This window comes from Rhinolophus sinicus, chromosome 1 (assembly GCF_057876585.1).
Source record: "Rhinolophus sinicus isolate RSI-liver-muscle chromosome 1, RSI-T2T, whole genome shotgun sequence".
In the NCBI taxonomy this organism is placed as follows: domain Eukaryota; kingdom Metazoa; phylum Chordata; class Mammalia; order Chiroptera; family Rhinolophidae; genus Rhinolophus; species Rhinolophus sinicus.
In genome coordinates this window covers 156,625,989-156,647,017 of record NC_142501.1, presented here as the reverse complement: position 1 = coordinate 156,647,017, position 21,029 = coordinate 156,625,989, and the positions used below count along the sequence as shown (strand labels likewise).

The 21,029-nt window shown below is 37.6% G+C and overlaps 1 protein-coding gene across 8 annotated transcripts in view; it reads right to left on the bottom strand.

Moving 5' to 3' along the window:
• Nucleotides 1-21,029, bottom strand: part of SLC4A4 (solute carrier family 4 member 4) — a 343,883-nt gene that overhangs the window by 21,076 nt on the left and 301,778 nt on the right. For all 8 annotated transcript variants that reach the window (XM_019757100.3, XM_088791346.1, XM_074324475.2 and 5 more), the window contains 2 exons: nucleotides 5,022-5,200; nucleotides 3,835-3,907 (listed from right to left, as the gene is read on the bottom strand). In XM_019757100.3, coding sequence (XP_019612659.2) covers nucleotides 3,835-3,907; nucleotides 5,022-5,200 — 252 coding nt within the window. The remainder of the gene's footprint in view (nucleotides 1-3,834; nucleotides 3,908-5,021; nucleotides 5,201-21,029) is intronic.

Below are 21,029 nucleotides of genomic sequence, written 5' to 3'. Positions count from 1 at the left end.
TCATGCAAAGGTAACAGAAGTAGCAGTGAACTTTACATGATCTTAATTTCTTTAGGCTTGTCTAAAGAATGAAAAAAGTTCAAGGAACTACACTTCATCTTTTTGCTGCTCCTTTTGTTTCCCCAAGTCTCCCAATACAGAACACTAGCTTAACAGGCAATGTTTCTGCTACAGAAACAGATCTAAACTGTTTAACCAGCCTGGGAAGCCAGTTATGCCTGCTTTCCAACAGTTATGTATTCAATCAGTGGTGAGATTTAAGGCACTTAAGACTGTAGCCAGCTAAGGTCAAGGGTTATACTCGTGAACTTAAAGCTAGTACACTATGATTCCCTACATTCTTCCATGTAAAAAGACAGATTTTGGCAAAAAGATTAAAACAGAGGTCATAAACTTCATGTTCAAAGTAAACCTGTGCAAGTAGGCACAGGCAGCAACTACCTATACTGCTTCATGCATGGGAGAATATTACTAGGCTCATCTGAGGCCACGAAACTTTGGGGGATGTATTGAGCTGGGAGGGAAGGTGTTGAGCTATTTCATTTAAAAAAGTGAAAGTCACACATTTCTCTTGATCCCATTCATTTGATCTGCTTTTTAAGGCAGACCCTTAAGTAAGACCATTCTCTAAAGCCGTCATCTGTTTCTTTAAAACATATAGTCACATGGTGGGGGGAAAAATGGTTCTTCCTCCAAAGTAACCCCAGACATCTTTTTCTGTCTGAATTCTGAGGTTAACTGTCAATCTTGACTTTTAATCGCAACTTCAGATTTAGGTCTTAGTTTAACTGTACCCTCAACCTTCTGCTTCTTCCTGTATTGACTTTTCAAATGAGCTACAAGGGGTTTGTGGTGAATGCATACAACTTACTAAACTTTAATGATAAAGACACATGATCTAAAATTAGCTGACTTTGTCAGATATGATTCCTGAAGTAAGAAATAGCCTTAATTACTTAAGTAAAGAATCGCAGTAGTCAATGCTAGACTATTTTATCCTTGTTTTTAACTCTAGGGTTGCCACAATATGTTGGAAACTACATTAACCAAACAATTTCATGTTCCACATTTTGAGCAAAATCTTGCCTAACAAAAATGTTTGCTGGACTTCTTTTTCCACTGATTCCTACAATGATTCTTTGTATTGACCCAAAGTGATGAGGTAGAAATGGCCACAATAATGGCTGCCAGCAGCTGAAGGAAGGTGAGCCAAAGCATGGATTACTTCAGGAAGGTCAAAGGAAAAACAAGCTCATGCTCATTGATCCCTTACATCTCTTTCTCCTTTCTCTGTATTCTGATCTGTTCCTGAAGATACTACAGGGCTTTGCATATCAGGGGCAAAATGAATCATTGTAAAAGAAAGAACAAAAGGGCTTTCAGCTTTAATTCCTCTGCAGCCATATTTGGGTGCAAGGTGAGAAAATAGGAAGAGGCGTTGTTCAAAATGTGAGTCTTGCATCTCTTCCTAAAAATAGCAATTTATGCAGTGTCTGTTCTCTGTGTCCCTTTGGAATCATACATGATTACTCAGCTGACAGATTCTCCAACACTAAGGCCAATTCGCTGTATCAACAACAACAAAAAAGAGCTTTTAAACACATCTAACTTTCTGTTATTAGGATTTTATACTGTATAAATGAAAAGAAATATCATAAAAATAAAACAAAAAAATGGGTGGAGGGTGATGAGTAACTTTGAACTGATGGAAAGATCTCTATTATCCCTTGCTAGTGGCTAAGCACAAAGAGACCCCATAAAAGAAACTTTGCAGTGTGTCATTGAAGCCCACCTCCAGGGGACCCAGGGTCAAATTCGTTCTCAGTACAGTCTCCCACAACAGGGGGTCATAACTGCTTGCAATGAGTTCTCTAAAAACTGATCTCTCCAGATGGTGTCCGACTGCCTGTGTGGTAAAAAGCTTGTCATTAGATTTTTCCACCAGCTGATGTACTACTTCAAACTTACCACACAACTTGCTGTGTACTGGCACAGGCAACAATAGATTTCCCTCTGTCCCCGAAGAACATTAAGATTTGTAAGGGCCTCTCCATGTAACCAGAAATGACTTCTTTGAAGTTATTTCACTAACCTATGTGTTACATGAGATACATATTCCTTCATGATTGCAGTTAGAAAGGAATTAAACCAGTTAACTGACATTGTGGAAACCAAGGACAAAAGACGAATACTTAAATATTTTAACTGTTTACCAGATATTTTGTGCATAATTGGTGCATTCATCTAAACACCCTGAAGGCAAAGTCAGAAAATGGAAATTGAAGTTCTATTTTTCCTCAAAATCATCTGATTTGCAATTGAACACATAAATGTGCTAACTTGAGAGAAATGGAGGGCTTTTGCCTTTCACTATCTGTCTTTCCATATTGTTCGAATTCTTTGCAAGATTGTTCTGCTCCATTACTTGTGTGATTAAATAAGCATTTTAAAAACCTTAAAAATTAGAATTGTTCAAAAATAAATGAACATTTTCAGAGAAAAATTTGGAAGGATATTGGTAACAGTGGTTGTTTACAGATGTTAGGTCTATAGGCGATTTTTTTGTGCTTTACATTTGGTGCAAATCATTAAGATACAAAAATTATCAATAACTAGCTATTATTGTTTATATAATAGAATATAAAGTTCTTGTGTCACAAAAGAAAACTGTGAGCTTCATGACACATACATACTAATTTACTATTTTTAGTCCTAGTTCAGCTTCTAAATAGGCATTCACATGTAGTTTATATTTATATACACAGGGTGCCAAAAAATGTATACACATTTTAACAAAGGAAAAAACTGTATTAAAATTACGCTGATGGTAACCACTTTGAGCACCTCTTGTAATTGCAGGAGTCAAACGTGACTTGTATTCAACTTTGTTTTCGGTATATATTGAGTATTACAATTTTAATACAGTTTTTTCCTTTCTTAAAATGTGTATACATTTTTTGGCATCCTTTGTACTTAGATATTCACTCCATCAATCAAATTTTTACATTGACTCCTAACTTTCTGAATAATCTACCATATCATTTTTCTTCTTCAAAAGTTCAATTCTAAGTTTTCTAATGATAAATCAGTAATTTTACTCTATTCACCCTTTGTGGATATTATGCCTTCTTAGTCAAAGAAAATAGAAACACAATCAGCAATAATTAAGAATATGAGAAAATTTGCAAAATGATAATTCTTAATCACTCATGTAATCCAGGATTCTAATATGGTGGGGAGGAGGCAGGATTTAGGGACAAGTTAATGGAAAGTGATGAGGAAAAAGGATGTAAGGAGACTAGGGGAATAAAATAAAATTGCCAGGTATAAAAACAGTCATAGGGATGTAAAGTACAGCATCGGGAATATAATAAATACTATTGTAATAACTATGTATAGTCTCAGATGGGTACTAGACTTATTAGGATAATCACTTTGTAAGTTATGTAAATGTCTAATCACTATTGTATACCTGAAATTAATATAATACTGTATGTCAACTTTAACTGAAAAAAATTTTTAAATGTGGGGTAGAGGGGATATCAGTTAGGTTGAACTGTGTGAAATTGCCATTTTCATAGGTCAAAAAGTTTGAATATTGGCAATTTAATATGGTTCAACCAAATAACTGTAATAATAATAACAGGAGTAAAGGAGTGAGAAGAAAGTCAAGATAAAAGTTTTCTAAAGTCCTCATTCTACCTGACCCCTGCTTCTGTGTGTTTTAGAACTGACAAGAATCCCGCAGATAGTTCATAAGGAATTCTGCTCTTCACATATCCAATTATCTGTCAGTGTTCTGAGAAGGAAGAGGTGATTATTTCACATATTTACCTTCAAGATGGGAGCCATAAAGACTGACAGACCAGTCAGAATAAACACAAGGATTCCAGTGACTCTTTGTTCCCTGAAACCAAATCAAAAGATTACCAATCTACTTCTTGTTTTCATAAACATGTTCTTGTCTTCTCTCCTTCTATAATAGCAAAGGTGTTGATATCATATGTAACTAATACTCAAGGACAGCAAATAAGCTAAACATAACTATAAAATTCTCTTAAAACTATTGCAATATGTGATTTGAATTCATCAGGAGAAAACTGATCCTGCTAAATCCTTTGTTCCTTTTAGAATCAAGAAAGAAAACAAAATCACTTGCTCTTGGTCCATCAATTACTGGCCTCTTTGGAGCATTTATTTTTTAAACAACTTGAACTGTTGTGTAATTATACCTTCTTTCACAGTAGACAGATATTGTATTGTCTCACATTCTAATTAATAAACAGCTCAGGGAATTTTCATAAGTGCAATAAATCCCGTCGGCCTAATTTCCAAATCTATAAACAACAAAAGTGCTTTTTAACAAATATGATTCCCATACAACACCTCCTCCTCTGGCCCCCAAGAAAGAATCACCCACTGTAGTGGCGTGGGAAACGATGGCTCTGTCGTGTGAACTAGTCACCCCAGCACTTAGGAGCAGTGTTGGCTGCAAAAATATCCAACAGCGTATAACAGTCTTATACAGCCCTTCCTGGCTACCCAAATTTAACAGCTGGAGGTCAAAGCTTCTCAATGCTTGTGGGGACAGAAAATGAACTGGAAGATAAGAATTACTTTCTCTGCATAGAATCTTAAAATCATAGGCAGATTCAAGAGTTTTAGGGAGTCTCAACGGAGCTGAAAGATTAAAGGGTTTGGCCTTTAAAGGTGATTGTGACTGAATAAGTACCACAGCACCAAAAGGACCTGCATGTTGAAAAAAATGACCTGTTTGAATTTTTATATTGTATCATTTAGCCTTTCATTAATCAAAGGAAATTTATGTATCATAAGAAGTATACTCAAAGAATTATTAAAGACTCTCTGATAAAATATTTAGTCCTTTCTAGAAGAGCAAGTACAGGAATCAATTAATCATCACTAGCCCTTTCTCCTTCATATCTGCCCATTTCCTGATAATTGACACATGGATTGTCATGATGTGTTTTTTAAAGCCAGTTTCCTCTGACTTAACATACCTCACTCCGAGGAACTTTGGTTGTTCTCCAGGTGCAGAAGTCTCTGTCTCCATCTTCAAACTGTCGATGTGGGCAATGGAGATGACAGTAGCAGCCACATACCACGGAAGTGCCATGAAGGAGCACACCACCATGAGGACGGCCACCCAAAAGAGATCCAGGTGATACCCAGCTCCTTTCTATAGGAAGAGGTAACAAAACCATGTGGAGAAAATACTCATATTGCCATCTATTAATAGTCAGGTTTCCAGATGGGAATTCAGATTACTAAATGAAACAAACTCATTTTGCTTGATAAAAATATCTATTAGAAGGTAAGCTCCTTGGATGACGGGATTTTATCATGTTCATATTCGTCCTCACAGTGAAACACAAAGCAGCCACATAACACCTCTTCCAGCTTGATTTGTTACAGGTTACTCATTATTTGCTTATTATTACTTATCTTCTCTGTATCCAATTTTGTAATCAGAACAATGGAGATAAGCATATGTCTACCTTGAAGAGTCATTGGGACCATTCAATGAAGCAAGAGAGGCAAAGCCTCTTGTAGGAACTTAAATGGTAGTGGTTATGACATAGTAGGAGCTCAATAAATGGTGACAGTAGCAGTAGTGGTCTCAGATGTTGTTAACATAAGCACGATAAGCACTTTGCACGCACACACTATGCCTTCTCTGCTTGACCATTTAGCAGCACCCTGTTCACCCAGACAGCATCCAGCATATGCAGACTAAAGACCTGAAAGCCACTTGGAGATGTTATGGAGAAGACCATTTCTCACCTTTCACAGTATATGAAAATAACTGTTTACTATCTATGAAACATTGTCATTAAGGTAATTAACCCCCTTAATCAGAAAGGCTGATTTCAAACATTGCCAATGGTCACCATAACATTTACTGACTGGAAGAGTAGACAATGTAACAAAAGGTCTGGCTCTTTTACTCACTAAATAAATATTGTTAAATGTGTCCACAATGTTATTTTATGGTTATATTTCTCTGCTCTATTTGTGAAGAAATCAAATGCTTAATACCCCTATGGAGATTGAGAAAATAGAGCAGTCCATTTTCACAGCATGAAAGCTGCAGCACCAAGAGCCAGCATATGACCGATCGGAGAGGATAGAGACATTGGCTTTAAAAAATGAGAATGTGATTTACACTAGGAACCCAGTGACTGTTTTGGTTCAGATCCTGTTACAATTAGTCAGAACACTGCTCTCTTCTAACTGAAGAGCCCAGATTTCATCCCTGGCTCACACACATGGGTCTAATCATGTTCTCGGAGAATTCATCACAGTCAAGGGTAGTTGACACAAGAAAGAAAAGCATATATTTACTTAGTCCAGGTTTCACTAAGAATGAAAATCTTCTTGGGAGACAAAGAGGTTAATATATATTCATTAAACCAGCTCATTTCAACATAAGTGGTCTGAGAGCATAATGGTTTAAATTGGGAGTGGGGTAAGGTCAGGGAAAGGCGGGTAAGGGTGGATATGGCTGAAATAAACTCATTCAATAGTGACTAACGAGGCAAGTATCACAATATACTCGTATCTGGGGTGTCATTCATTCTTTCAACAGATACTGATTGCCAATTTATTAATAGACATAGTCCTAGGTGTTGGTGACATACTTGCGAATAAAACAGACAAAAGTTTCTGCACTCATGGAGTTTCCATTCTACTGAGGGAGACAATAATAAACACCATAAACAAATAAACTATACAGTATCTTAAGTAGTAATAAGCCCTAAGGAGAACTGTGAGAACTTGGGCTTGTACACTGAGTATAATGGGAAGCCACTGGAGGGTTTTAAATGGAGGAGTGACATGATTTGCTTATGTTCAAAACACTATGGCTGCTATGTTAAGAACAGACTGAGGAGGGCCACGGACAGTAAGACCAGTTGGGAGGTGATTGCCATAATCCACGTGACAGATTGTGATGGTTCGAACCAGAGTGGTAGCAGTGAAGATGGCAAACAGTGGTTGGATTCCACCTTAGGGTGGAAACTACAGAGGTATGCTCACTCCTGCCTGTGGATGTGTCCTATGACCTTACTACAGGCCATTCAGGATCTGGGCTCCGTTCACATCTGCAACCTCATCTTTCCTCCCCTGCTTGGATCCTATACCATGAACACTTTCAACCATATGCAATTCCTTGACTATGTCTTACTAATAATGCCTTTTGTGTCTTTGCCCATACAGCACCCCCTACCTTAAATAACCTCTATTCTGCCTTCTTCTTCCCTTGGCTCAGTCTTACTGAGCCTGAAAACTTAAATCAGTCTTCACCTTTTCTGGTAGTTTTCCTGCTTCAGCCCAGGTAAGACAGTTGAGTCCAGTGAGATTAGGTCTCCTCCTTCATGTTCCCCTGTCTGTCACTTTATACTTTATCATGGCACTCATCACAGTGTTTTGAAGTTGTATGTGTATTTATCTGTCTTTGACATTAGACTACAAGTAACAGGAGCTTGACTGCATCCTGTATATGTCAGCAGAGTGCATGTTACCTAGTCAATTCTTATTAAGGTTTATTGAAAATGAATGACAACTAGAATGTACACATTTTTCTGAATGGTAACTATAGTCTTAATTAGCCATACAAAATTTTTAAACTTTATTTGTTAATTGGAGAAATGTAAATCATTTGGGGAGGGAAGTGGGGTGAACAACAGCTAGAACAATCACAGTTTTAAACCCTAATTAGACTAAATCACTCAAGATCATATTAGAAGTACTGGCATATGGGCAGGATCCTCAAACCTGTCACCAAGGAAACTGTAATAACCAAAAATGCGCAAACTGACCAGATCAATGGGTCAAAAGAATAGCTGTTGCAAACAAAAAAAAGTCACGTATGTCATACACAATACCAAAGAGGGTAGAATGAGGAATTTAGAAAGTGGATTATAAAGGTAACTACAAAACACTAAAATAAATAAATGTTCTGGGACAAAATAATTATAGGTATATAATATTTGTGCCTCTTGATATCACTCCCTTCAAAAAGTCTTCCTTTCCCTCAACCACACTGAGACTTCTTGATCCTTTGGGGAGGAAGGGAAAATCATCAATGTGACTTAAAGGCCTGGTCTGCCTCTATAGCGTTCCCTCTCCCTCTCTTACAGCAGCAAACTGGATTATTTCAGGCACTCGTCCTTGCCAGGTTACCTCCTCTTTAAAGCCTGTGTATATACCGTGATTCCTGTGCCCTGCTGAAACACTTTTCCCACCCAGCTTCAGTCTGCTAAATCCTATTAATGCTTTAGACCTCAGTGCCACTGCCTTGGGGAACTCTCTGTACCTCATGAACTAGGACTAACCCTCTCTTACAGACTCTTAAACCAGCACTTCTTCCCAGCACCAGACACATTTGCAGTGTCATATTTTGCATGATTATTTTAATGCAATCAGGTTCTACTAGGATGGGGACCACGTGTTTCTCTTCACCACTGAAACCCCATCACCTGGCACAGTGCCCAACACAGAGGGGACACTCTAAATAAATGTCTGTTGGGTAAATGAATGTTACTTCAATGGCAATGGCACTCTCTAGACCCTAGAAGTAAAATCATAGATAATACACAGTCCTTGCCCTCAAGTGGTTTCTAGTGTAGTGGCAGAGGTGTACAAATCAACAGATATTCACAATACCACAGTGTTAAAGGTCTACAGTGAGGGTGAGTTTGGGTGTCATGGGAGTATCCAGGAATGGTACCCAACTCAGCCCAAAGTCAGGGGTGGTTTGCATAAGAGGTCGTATTTAAGCTAAGTCCTAAAATGTGAGCATAACCACCAGCTGGGGGACAAGATATGGGGAAGCAGAGAAAAAATCTAGGCAAATAAGCTGCCATTTAGAGAAAATGAAATAGAGTTGGTGCATAGGAAGAGAGGGGAGTGGTAGGAAATAAGGTGAGAAAAGTTAAAAACTTTGATGTTTCATTAAAAGCTTTGGAAATTTTTACTACAAATACAATAGAAAGACACTGAAGAGTTTTAAGCAGGCAAGTGATATAATGAGACTTCTGTTTTGAAGGATGGCTTTGCTGGTTTGTAGAGGATGTACTGGAAATGGTCACGACTGGAGGCATATGAGACGTCATGAGACCAGTGTCACAGAGTAATGCAAATTTACCAAGAGCAGAAAAAGAATAATAAAAATTACATTAGGAGTGAAGGCTACACTGACAAAGTTTTATATTTAGAGGATCTTAAAGAATGGGGAGGATTTTGATAAGTGGTAATCATTTAGGAGTGGAGAGTTGGAGTAACTAGCAGAAGAAAGCCGGATTTGAGGAGAAACGAATAACTCATTTGACCAGAGCATTGTATAGTAAATGGAGAGACTCACTTTCAAATCAGGTTGAGATCATATCACAAAGAAACTTAAACCCCAGGCTAAGGCAAATGGACATTCTTCAAGGGCCAAAGATTTAGAGGCCAAAGTGTAAAGGTTTAGAAATAAAGGACTAACATAAAAGAATAACGCTTTACTAAAAAACGATTGCTTTTAGAATGAAGAGAGACTGGTTATTAACTCATGGCTAAACCATTAGAATAGTCTAGAAATAAAATAAAAGGATTGGACCTAATTTTATGATAGCAGAAATAAAAAGAAAAAAAGAAAAGCAAGGCAAATTTTGGAATTATCCAAGAAAATGCACTCAAATTAAGGATTTTACCATAGAGGACATCAGAAAAAATGTATTGCTACAATCACCTAAAATCTGTTTCTATATACCTATCCTAAACTATTTTTCCCTCCCATACTCTATCTATACGCTTAAAATCACTTTCCTTGTGGCAAGTATCCCTTGCTTTGCAATCTGACATTCACACACTCTTCCTGCTTCTGCAAACTTGGAGAATGACCTTGAAGAAGTCATGACCTTGCTGAACCTGGTTTGCTTTTGAGTGCTCTGCAGGGATAATGTGGGACATAACTAACCAAAATGATGTCCAAAAAAAGCCAAGTGCCTTGGCATTCCTACATCAATACAGAACTGTTCAGCAGAGTGGAAAGGTGGATTCCATCCCAAACAGAGCAATCAGCCAGCCAGTGCCACTTGACACAGAGCCAATGCAAATGCCACCCAAAAATATGCTGCTTTTAATATCACAATGCCTCCATCTCTCTCACTGTTTCAGGTTTCTCTTTTGAATCAATTTCATAGCAGTCAGGGCCCTTTATAATTTTAGACAGAATCTCCAATTTTCACATTCCACAGTCTCTTTTCCTAACAAAATGTGAACAAAACAATACCCAGAATGAAAACCCTTTAATTCATGAAGATATCTCCATTGGTATCATTAGATTTGTGCCAAAAGACTGGCACTTCTTCTGTAACTATTGTCATTCAAAGGAGTGATGTCAAATAAGCAATTCCAAAAGTGTTAAAAAACTTACTTTTTATATACTCAACTCCTAATATGCCTTGATTTTCTAATATTTTCTACAGGGAATTTAAAAATTCTATATTTTATCAATCTTAAATTTCCTAAATTTGAAATTCTGAATTTTATTAATAAGAAAACTTAACACGCAAAAAATAACAGGCATTCACCTCCAAAGACACGTAGCAAATCTGGCCAACGATATAACAAAACTAAGAGTATGTTTCTAAATGTTTTCAGAATAAAAGATATTAGTTAACATCCATTTCCAGCCTTTTAAACTAAATCAACACCGAAACCCCTCTCAGGATGGAACACCTGAAAATGCTCAACAAAATACAGAAAATATTTTATAAAAATCATGGCTTACCTGCTGGAAAGTAAGAGAAATAACTGGATACAAAAAAACAGTGGCAGCAAGAAAGGGTAAATCTACAGGGTCAGTGAGCTCTGGAGTCGGGGCCTGCCCTGAGAGACCATGCAAATCCTTGGGGGTGTAAGCCCTGGACTAGAATGACTATCTGAACTCTGGGGACAGGAGACCAATCCCAGGGCTATGGGCAGAAGGGTATAGATGAAGACAGCCCCTGAAATAAAAGTAAGATACTCTAAACACAGCATACTCAGTGGGCCAACCAGGAAAACAAAACAAAACACACACAAAAAACCATCCTACAGAGAAAGGCAGTGAGGATTCATGCTTCTCTTGGCCTTGTCACTAGATGCAAAGCCATAAGAAAAGAAAAAACATTCTCCAATGATATTCCTAACCATAAACTGACAATTGGGTTTGGGGCTGATATTCACATTACCTCTCTGTCTGGAAAACTTTAGCCAAAAATGTAGTATAAATTCCTGGCCTCCTGTGAGGCTACCCCATCCTCAAAAAATAGGTATAGATATAAAATGTTAAAACTACACTTCATCAAGCTTCTAGATCCAATGACAATTTAAAGGAAGTACAGAAGACAAAAAATATTAACAAACGCATGCTAAATGACACCACAGGGAAGCCATCACCAAGATCTAGGTTATGAAATTCTTCAGCATAAATATGGCAGATTTTATTTTCCAAAATGGCTGGAAAAATATCTCCTATCCCACATATTTTTCTACAATGTAAAATTGCCATTTCTTCATCAAATAGTGGGGTTCTTTACCCCCTTGAATGGAGGCTGGCCCTGTGACTATTTTGACTAGTGAACTGTGGCACAGTAAAGAAGTAAAGCTGAGACAGCAGCATGTATAACTATGAAATGGCCTAGCATCTTCCACTACGTAATTCTTAGAAGTCAGGTGCCATGGAACAAGTGCAAATAAGTCAAAACTGCCATCCTGCAAGAAGCCTAACCCACATGGAAAGGCTCTGGAGAATGAGATGCCAGGTGACAGATAAGACAGACAAACATACCAAGGAATATCAAGGTATTAGATATGTGAGACATGGGAGTGAAGGAAGAAGCCATCTTGGACAATTAGTCCATTTACCTTTCAGATGACAGTGGCCCCACCCATTACTAATTGCCACTGCAGGAGAGACCTCAAGCAAGAAGCATTCACCTGAGCCCTGTCACCCAAAGAAACATGAGGGATGATAATAAATTATTGTTTCAAGTCTCTAGGTTTTCAGGTGGTTTATTATATAGTAAAACATAAATGGAAACACAATCTGGTGGTTCTCAAGAAATAATAAGGGAAAACAGATTGCTAGAGGGGAAAATATTTGGACTAAAAGTTTTTAAAAGATTTAATATAATATTGTTTAAACTTTATTTGGATCCTGATTTAAACAAATAAATTGTATTTTAAAGTTTATTATATTTATGGCACATTCAGAAATTTAAATATTGACTGGGTATTTGATATTAAGGAATTCTGTTAACTTCTTTTAGACTGATAATGGTACCATAGTCGTGGTTTTAAAAAGAGATCTCATCTTTAGAAGTACATACTCTCTAAAAGTTATAGATAATATGAAATGTGTCTATATTTACTTCAAAGTATTATACGAAAGGAATAAGATGATGGGGATTTTAAATGATATAAGATTGGACATGAGTTGATAATTGTGAAAGGTGGTTGATACATATCTTAATTATACCATTCTGTCTACTTTATGTAAGTTTAAAACTTTCCAAAATAAACTATTTTTATAGGAATAAATGAAAATAACGTTATTACTGGGTTGGTTGGACCCTCCTATACCTTCCAGAAGCAAATAAAATCTTCTCTGAAGCACATGCATAGGAAGATTAACTCACATAAAAAGAAAAAAAAGCAGCACTAAATACATAAGGAAAAAGATACCAGATACCAGAAGTAAGAGTAAGCAAAGAAAACAAAGTTCAGAATCAAACCCACTATATATATATATATATATATATATATATATATATATATATATATATATATATATATATAGGCGTGTAAGAATAATAAAGAAATTAGGGACAGAACAGGAATATTTGGAAAAGAAAAAACAGATGTTCTAAATACTACAAAGGTGTAATTCTTGAAAGAAAAAATTCAATGGACTGGGTTGGTAGTAGAACAGAACCAAGAGAAGACAGAATTAGTAAAAAGAGAGATCTGAAGTCATCACCCAAAACAACACAGAGACCAAGAGATAAGAAATGTAAAACAAACAAACAAACAAAAAAATGGAATAGAGTACAAAATGGAGACATACAAAACAGTTCTACCCGGAATTTCAGAAGGGTGTATTAAGAGATTGAAAGAATCAGCGACTTACAAAATTCCGTAATTGATTAATGACAGGAAGATTCAAGAAGCCCAATAACCCAATATATAATAAAAAGAAATCTGTGCTTATACAAGTTAAGAGTGAAATTCCAGAATAAAGACACACACACACAAAAGATAAAAGCATGCAAAAGAAAAGAATGATTACTCGCAAAGAAATGAGAATTATAATGACAGTTCACCTTCATGGAAGTCAGAAATAATAGGAAATAGTTTCTAAGTGCTGAAAAAATTAGCTTTCAACCTAAAATTATATATCCAGAGAAATTACCTTTTAAGAATAAGGGTGAAACAAAAACATTTTCAGGCAAACACAAATGAAAGAGTTTACCACACAAAGGCCTTCACAAGAGAAAATTTCATAAGTCTGGTAAGTAAATTCTGTTTAAGAAAAATAATTCAGTCTAAAGGAAAATATTCCAAAAAGCAAGTTTTGAAATGCAGAAAAAGAAAATGAGCAAAGAAAACGGTGAATTTGTACATAATTCTAAAAATACAGACCATGTCTAACTGAATTTTAAAATTCAGATAGCAATAAAATCTGGGTAATAACAGCATATGACTCAGGAAGGAATATCAAAATTAAGCCATTTTGGGGCAGAAGTAGTGGGAGCAGAGGCGGCGGCAGTGGCTTTGCGACCACCTGGGTTTGTGAGATGGCTGCTGACATTTCTGAATCTGGTGGGCATGATTGCAAAGGAGCCCTGAGGAGCAATACCAAATTAGATGCAGATTACCCACTTCGATTTCTTTACTGTGGAGGCATGTGACGGAAAGCAGAAGATGGCTTTTTGCTTACTGTATTTTTATGCATTGTGATAATAATTTCACATTTGGTCCTAGTAATCCTTTTTTCATCTGTCTTTGTCGCTTGGTGAGTCCGTAATTTGGGAGGGGGGAGAATGATGAAGAGGAGGCATGGATTAACATTTTCCCAACCTGTGTGACTTGTGGTCTTATTACTTGGCCAGGAGAAGCTTACAGTCCAGTTGGGATAGAGACATACAAATAGATTATTCCAGCCTGTGTTACTTGTTAGCCTGGTTATTAAAGAAAGGTCTCTTGGAAGATATTGGGTCTTAAGGAATGACAAGGAAGCGGAGAATGACATCCCAGATGAAGTGAACAGCTGTGCAAGGAAAAGCTTGGTGCACATCTGGAGATATGAGCAGCCTTGTGTTAGTAGAGTGTATGGTACAGGGAGGGTAGGGTGTCAGTAAGAAGTCAAAGATGATGCGGTTTGAGTGATGGGTGGTTGGACAGTCATGGGAAAGTGTTCTTGGTTTGGACTTCCGGAAAAATGGCGGCGTGAGGTGAGCCTCTGTAAAACTCCCCTGGAATTTACAACGAATCAAACAACAAAAACTCCACAAAGGACTCCCTGCATAGCAGACAGGCAAGATGAACAGGGCCACTACCGACTGAAATCACCTACAGGTGGGAGATTCGCGCGAGTGGAGGGAGGAGGAAAGTGAGAAGCGCGCGGAGATGGAACCACGCGGGCGCAGGACGCAGACCCAGCTCAGTGCTCCGAGCTCGCTGCTTCCCGAAACTACCGCAGCTGCGGGAGAGGGAAGAACTTGGACTGCTAGGGCTCCACTTGTGGCCCACAGGGCTGAGGGGACAGCATATACCACGGCTGAACCCAACGCTCACGGCAGAGACCTCGGAGAAAAGACTGAGGGAAAAAGGCTGAAAACTGTGGTTTAAGCCCTCACTGCCGAGCAGAGAACGGAGCCTTAGGCACTGAGACTAGCCGCCCCCTCCCACCCCTCCCAGAGCTCGCCCCGCCCCCACCTGCCCGGTGCTAGAAGCGAAACAGTAGCAGTGTCAGATCAAAACAAAAGAAAATCTGCTGTTTTGAGAACTGTGGGCCGCAGACACAAATTCACAGCCCAACTAGTTCCGGCAAAGGGGAGGGAGCCGTGGAAGCAGGACCGGCTGTGGTGGTGGTCACCGCCATTGCTCTGGGCCACCTCTCACAGCTCACCCCGCCCCTGACCCCACCTATCTGGGCGGATCCCTGCAGGAGTAAACAGAACTGCTGAAATATACGGGCTCTGAATCAGGAGCTGGAAGAGCTCTGGAACATCAAAAGCTCTCCGCATACCCACCGGGACACTGCGCCCTGTGACCTAGACGAACTATTAACAAAGGAGAAGCCCGTCTCCCAGGGAATCCCCCCATTGTGTGAGAAGCAGGAATAGTGCAGAGAAAACAGCACTACCGTGTGGGAGAAGAAAAATAAATTGCAGTTGGAGAAATAATAAGACATTCCACCAACAAGTACTGGAAAACAAAAGAAAGACCTCTTCCTATCAACCTGTTGCAGAAGTCACTCCTGTAGATGTCTAGGAAGAGAAATAGTAAACCAGTAATCTCCATGAATAACCAAGGCAACAAGATAGCTCAGAAAGAAAGTGAAAAGTCTCCAGAGAAGGCACTTAAAGATACAGAAATGTGTGACTTAAGTGACAGAGAATTCAAGATTGCAGTTCTGAAAAAACTCAACGAGATACAAGAAAACACAGACAGGCAGTTAAATGAACTCAGAAACTCAATCAAAGAACAGCATGAGCATTTTACGAAAGAGATTGAAATTTTAAAAAAGAACCAAAGAGAATTTCTGGAGATTAAGAACTCAATAGAAGAAATTAAGAATGAAATAACCAGCTTAGGTAGTAGAGTCGACCAGATGGAGGAAAGAATCAGTGACATCGAAGATAGAAACCTGGAAATGACACAGATAGAAGAAGAAAGAGACTTGAGACTTAAAAGAAATGAAAGAACTCTAAAAGAACTTTCTGACTACATCAGAAAGAGCAATATAAGAATAATGGGCATACCAGAAGGAGAAGAAAGAGAGAAGGGAACAGAGAATATATTCAAACAAATTGTTGATGAGAACTTCCCAAATTTGTGGACAGAACTGGACCCTCGAATCCAAGAAGCAAATAGAACACCTAGTTACCTCAATCCCAACAGGCCTTCTCCAAGGCACATTGTATTGAAGCTGTCTAAAATCAACAACAAAGAAAGAATCCTCAAGGCAGCCAGGGAAAAGAAGATGGTAACCTACAAAGGAAAGCCATTAGATTATCATCAGATTTTTCAGCAGAAACTCTACAAGCCAGGAGGGAGTGGAACCAAATATTCAAACTATTGAAAGAGAGAAATCATGAGCCAAGAATCATATATCCAGCAAAGTTATCCTTTAAATACGAAGGAGGAATAAAGACCTTTCCAGACATACAGAAGCTGAGGGAATTTTCTAATACACGACCTGCACTACAAGAAATACTAAAGGAGGCTATTCGACCACCATCAACAGGGACAATTTGTGGCAACCAAAACTCAAAAAGGGGGAGAGTAAAGGCCTGAACCGGAATATGGGAATGGAGAAAGTAAGCGTGCTGAAGAAAATGGAATACTCTAAATATCAAACTTTCTTTTACATAAACTTAAGGGTACCCACTCAAAATAAATCCAGAATTGAAATATATACTGAAATAAAAGAAGAAACAGAGGGAAACATCATAGAATACCACCACACAGAAATAATAGACAACAACAAAAAGGCAAAGAAACAATGGAGACACAGCCGTACCAGAAAACTAAAGATAGAATGACAGGAAATCCTCACATATCAATAATCACCCTAAATGTAAATGGACTCAACTCACCAATAAAAAGGCACAGAGTAGCAGATTGGATCAAAAAACTAAACCCAACCATATGCTGTCTCCAAGAGACACATCTCAGCTACAAGGACAAGCATAGACTCAAAGTGAAAGGGTGGAAATTGACACTCCAAGCAAATGGTACCCAGAGAAAATCAGGTGTAGCCATAATGATATCAGATGAAACAGACTTCAAGGTGAAAAAGATAACAAGAGATAAAGATGGACATTTCATAATGGTGAAGGGGACTGTACAACAAGAAGACATAACAGTCATCAATATTTATGCCCCCAATCAGGGAGCACCGAAATACACCAAGGAACTACTAACAGAACTAAAGGGAGAAATTGACCAAAACACAATTATACTAGGGGACTTAAATACATCATTGACAGCTATGGATAGATCATCCAAACAGAAAATAAATAACGAAATAGTAGCCCTAAATGACACATTAGATGAAATGGACATAATTGACATTTATAGAGCACTTCATCCTAAAACATCAGACTACACATTCTTTTCTAGTGTACACGGAACATTCTCAAGGATAGACCATATATTGGGACATAAAATCAGTCTCAACAAATTTAAGAAGATTGAAATCATACCATGCATATTCTCTGATCACATGGCTTTGAAATTGGATATCAACTGCAAAAAGAAAGCAGGAAAAAACACAAATACATGGAGATTAAACAACATACTTTTAAAGAAGGACTGGGTCAAAGAAGAAATTAGAGGAGAGATCAAAAGATACATAGAAACAAATGACAATGAAAATACATCCTACCAAAATTTTTGGGATGCAGCGAAAGCAGTTTTAAGAGGGAAATTTATCTCATTACAGGCCTATCTCAAGAAACAAGAAAACTCCCAAATAAATAACCTCATGTTACACCTTAAAGAACTAGAAAAAGAAGAACAAGTAAAACCCAAGGTCAGCAGAAGAAAGGAAATAATAAAAATTAGAGCAGAACTAAATGAAATAGAGAACAAAAAGACAATAGAAAAAATTAATGTGACAAAGAGCTGGTTCTTTGAGAAGATTAACAAAATTGACAAACCCTTGGCTAGACTTACTAAGATAAAAAGAGAGAAGACACTGATTAACAAAATCAGAAACGTAAAAGGGGAAGTTATCACGGACACCACAGAAATACAAAGGATCATCCAAGAATACTATGAAGGACTATATGCCACCAAATTCAACAACCTAGAAGAAATGGACAAGTTCTTAGAAACATATAGCCTTCCAAGGCTGAACCATAAAGAACTGGAAAATCTAAACAGACCGATCACCAGTAACGAAATTGAATCAGTCATCCAAAACCTTCCCAAAAGCAAAAGTCCAGGACCAGATGGCTTCACTAGTGAATTCTACCAAACCTTCAAAGAGGATCTAATACCAATTCTGCACAAACTCTTCCAAAAAATTGAAGAAGAGACAGTACTCCCTAACTCATTTTATGAGGCCAACATTACCCTGATACCAAAACCTGGTAAGGACAGCACAAAAAAAGAAAACTACAGACCAATATCTCTGATGAATACCGATGCAAAAATCCTAAATAAAATTCTAGCAAATCGAATACAACAATGCATTAAAAAGATTATTCATCACGACCAAGTGGGGTTCATCCCCGGGGCACATGGATGGTTCAACATACGAAAATCCATCAATGTGATACATCACATAAACAAAATAAAGGACAAAAATCATATGATTATATCAATTGATGCAGAAAAAGCATTTGACAAGATACAACACCCATTTATGATTAAAACACTTAATAAAATGGGTATAGAAGGAAAATACCTTAACATAATAAAGGCCATATATGACAAGCCCTCTGCTAATCTCATAATTAATGGAGAAAAACTAAAGCCCTTTGCTCTACGTTCAGGAACATGACAGGGATGTCCCCTATCACCTCTGCTTTTCAACATAGTGTTGGAAGTCCTTGCCAGAGCAATCAGGCAAGAGAAAGAAATAAAAGGCATCCAAATTGGGAATGAAGAAGTTAAATTATCACTCTTTGCAGATGACATGATGCTATATATAGAAAACCCTAAAGACTCCACCAAAAAGCTATTAGAAACAATCAACGAATACAGTAAAGTTGCTGGCTACAAAATCAATGCACAAAAGTCCATTGCCTTCCTATATACTAACAATGAAATCTCAGAAAAAGAAATACAAAAAACAATTCCTTTTGCAATTGCAGCAAAAAGAATAAAATACCTAGGAATAAACTTAACCAAGGATGTGAAAGACCTATATGCTGAAAACTATAAGACATTTTTGAAAGAAATTGAAGAAGACACAAAGAAATGGAAAGACATTCCGTGCTCATGGATTGGAAGAATTAACATAGTTAAAATGGCCATATTACCCAAAGCAATATACAGATTCAATGCAATCCCCATCAAAATCCCAATGGCATATTTTAAAGAAATAGAACAAAAAATCATCAGATTTGTTTGGAACCACAAAAGACCCCGAATAGCCAAAGCAATCTTAAGAAAAAAGAACAATAATGGAGGTATCACACTTCCTGACTTTGGCTTGTACTACAGGGCTACAATAATCAAAACAGCATGGTATTGGCAGAAAAACAGACAAACAGACCAATGGAATAGAATTGAGAACCCAGAAATAAAACCACATAAATATGGACAGATAATTTTTGACAAAGAAGCTAAAAACATACAATGGAGCAAAGACAGCCTCTTCAATAAATGGTGCTGGGAGAATTGGATAGCCATGTGCAAAAGAATGAAACTGGACTGCTATTTGTCACCATGTACCAAAGTTAATTCAAAATGGATCAAAGACTTAAGCATAAGACCTGACACAATAAACTGCATAGAAGAAAACATAGGTACTAAACTTATGGACCTTGGGTTCAAAGAGCATTTTATGAACTTGACTCCAAAGGCAATGGAAGTAAAAGCTAAAATAAACGAATGGGACTATATGAAACTTAAAAGGTTCTGCACAGCAAAAGAAACCATTGACAAAATAAAGAGGCCACCAACTGAATGGGAGATTTTTGCAAACAGTGCCTCCGATAAGGGGCTAGTATCCAGAATATACAAGGAACTCATGAAACTCAATAACAAAAAAACAAACAACCCAATTGAAAAATGGGCAGAGGACTTGAAGAGACATTTCTCCAAAGAGGACATACAAATGGCAAATAGACATATGAAAAAATGCTCAACATCACTAATCATCAGAGAAATGCAAATCAAAACCACAATGAGATATCACCTCACCCCAGTCAGAATGGCTATTATCAACAAGACAAATAATAACAAATGTTGGAGAGGCTGTGGAGAAAAAGGAACCCTCATACACTGTTGGTGGGAATGCAGACTGGTGCAGCCGTTATGGAAGGCAGTGTGGAGGTTTCTCAAAGAATTACGAATAGAATTGCCATATGACCCAGCAATCCCTCTCCTGGGTATCTACCCAAAAAATCTGAAAACATTTATCCATAAAGACACGTGTGCTCCAATGTTCATTGCAGCTTTGTTTACGGTGGCCAAGACATGGAAACAACCAAAATGTCCTTCGATAGATGAATGGATAAAGAAGTTGTGGTATATATACACAATGGAATACTATTCGGCAGTAAGAAAAGATGATATAGGAACATTTGTGACAACATGGATGGATCTTGAGAGAGTAATGCTGAGCGAAACAAGTCAGACAGAAAAAGCAGAGAACCATGTGATTTCACTGATATGTGGTATATAAACCAAAAACAACAAAAGAAGACAAACAAATGAGAAACAGAAACTCATAGACACAGACAATAGTTTAGTGGTTGCCAGAGGGTAAGGGGGGTGGGGGGTGGGGGGTTGGAGATGAGGGTAAGGGGGATCGAATATATGGTGATGGAAGGAGAACTGACTCTGGGTGATGAACACACAATGGGATTTATAGATGATGTAATACAGAATTGTACACCTGAAATCTATGTAATTTTACTAACAATTGTCACCCCAATAAATTTAATTAAAAAAAAAAAAAAAAGAAAGTGTTCTTGGTTTGATTAATATATGTATTAGATTGAATCAGGATTTTTTTTCCTTTGAGTGCTTTCCCCCCCTCATTTTCAATACATAAATATTTGTAAATTGGAAAA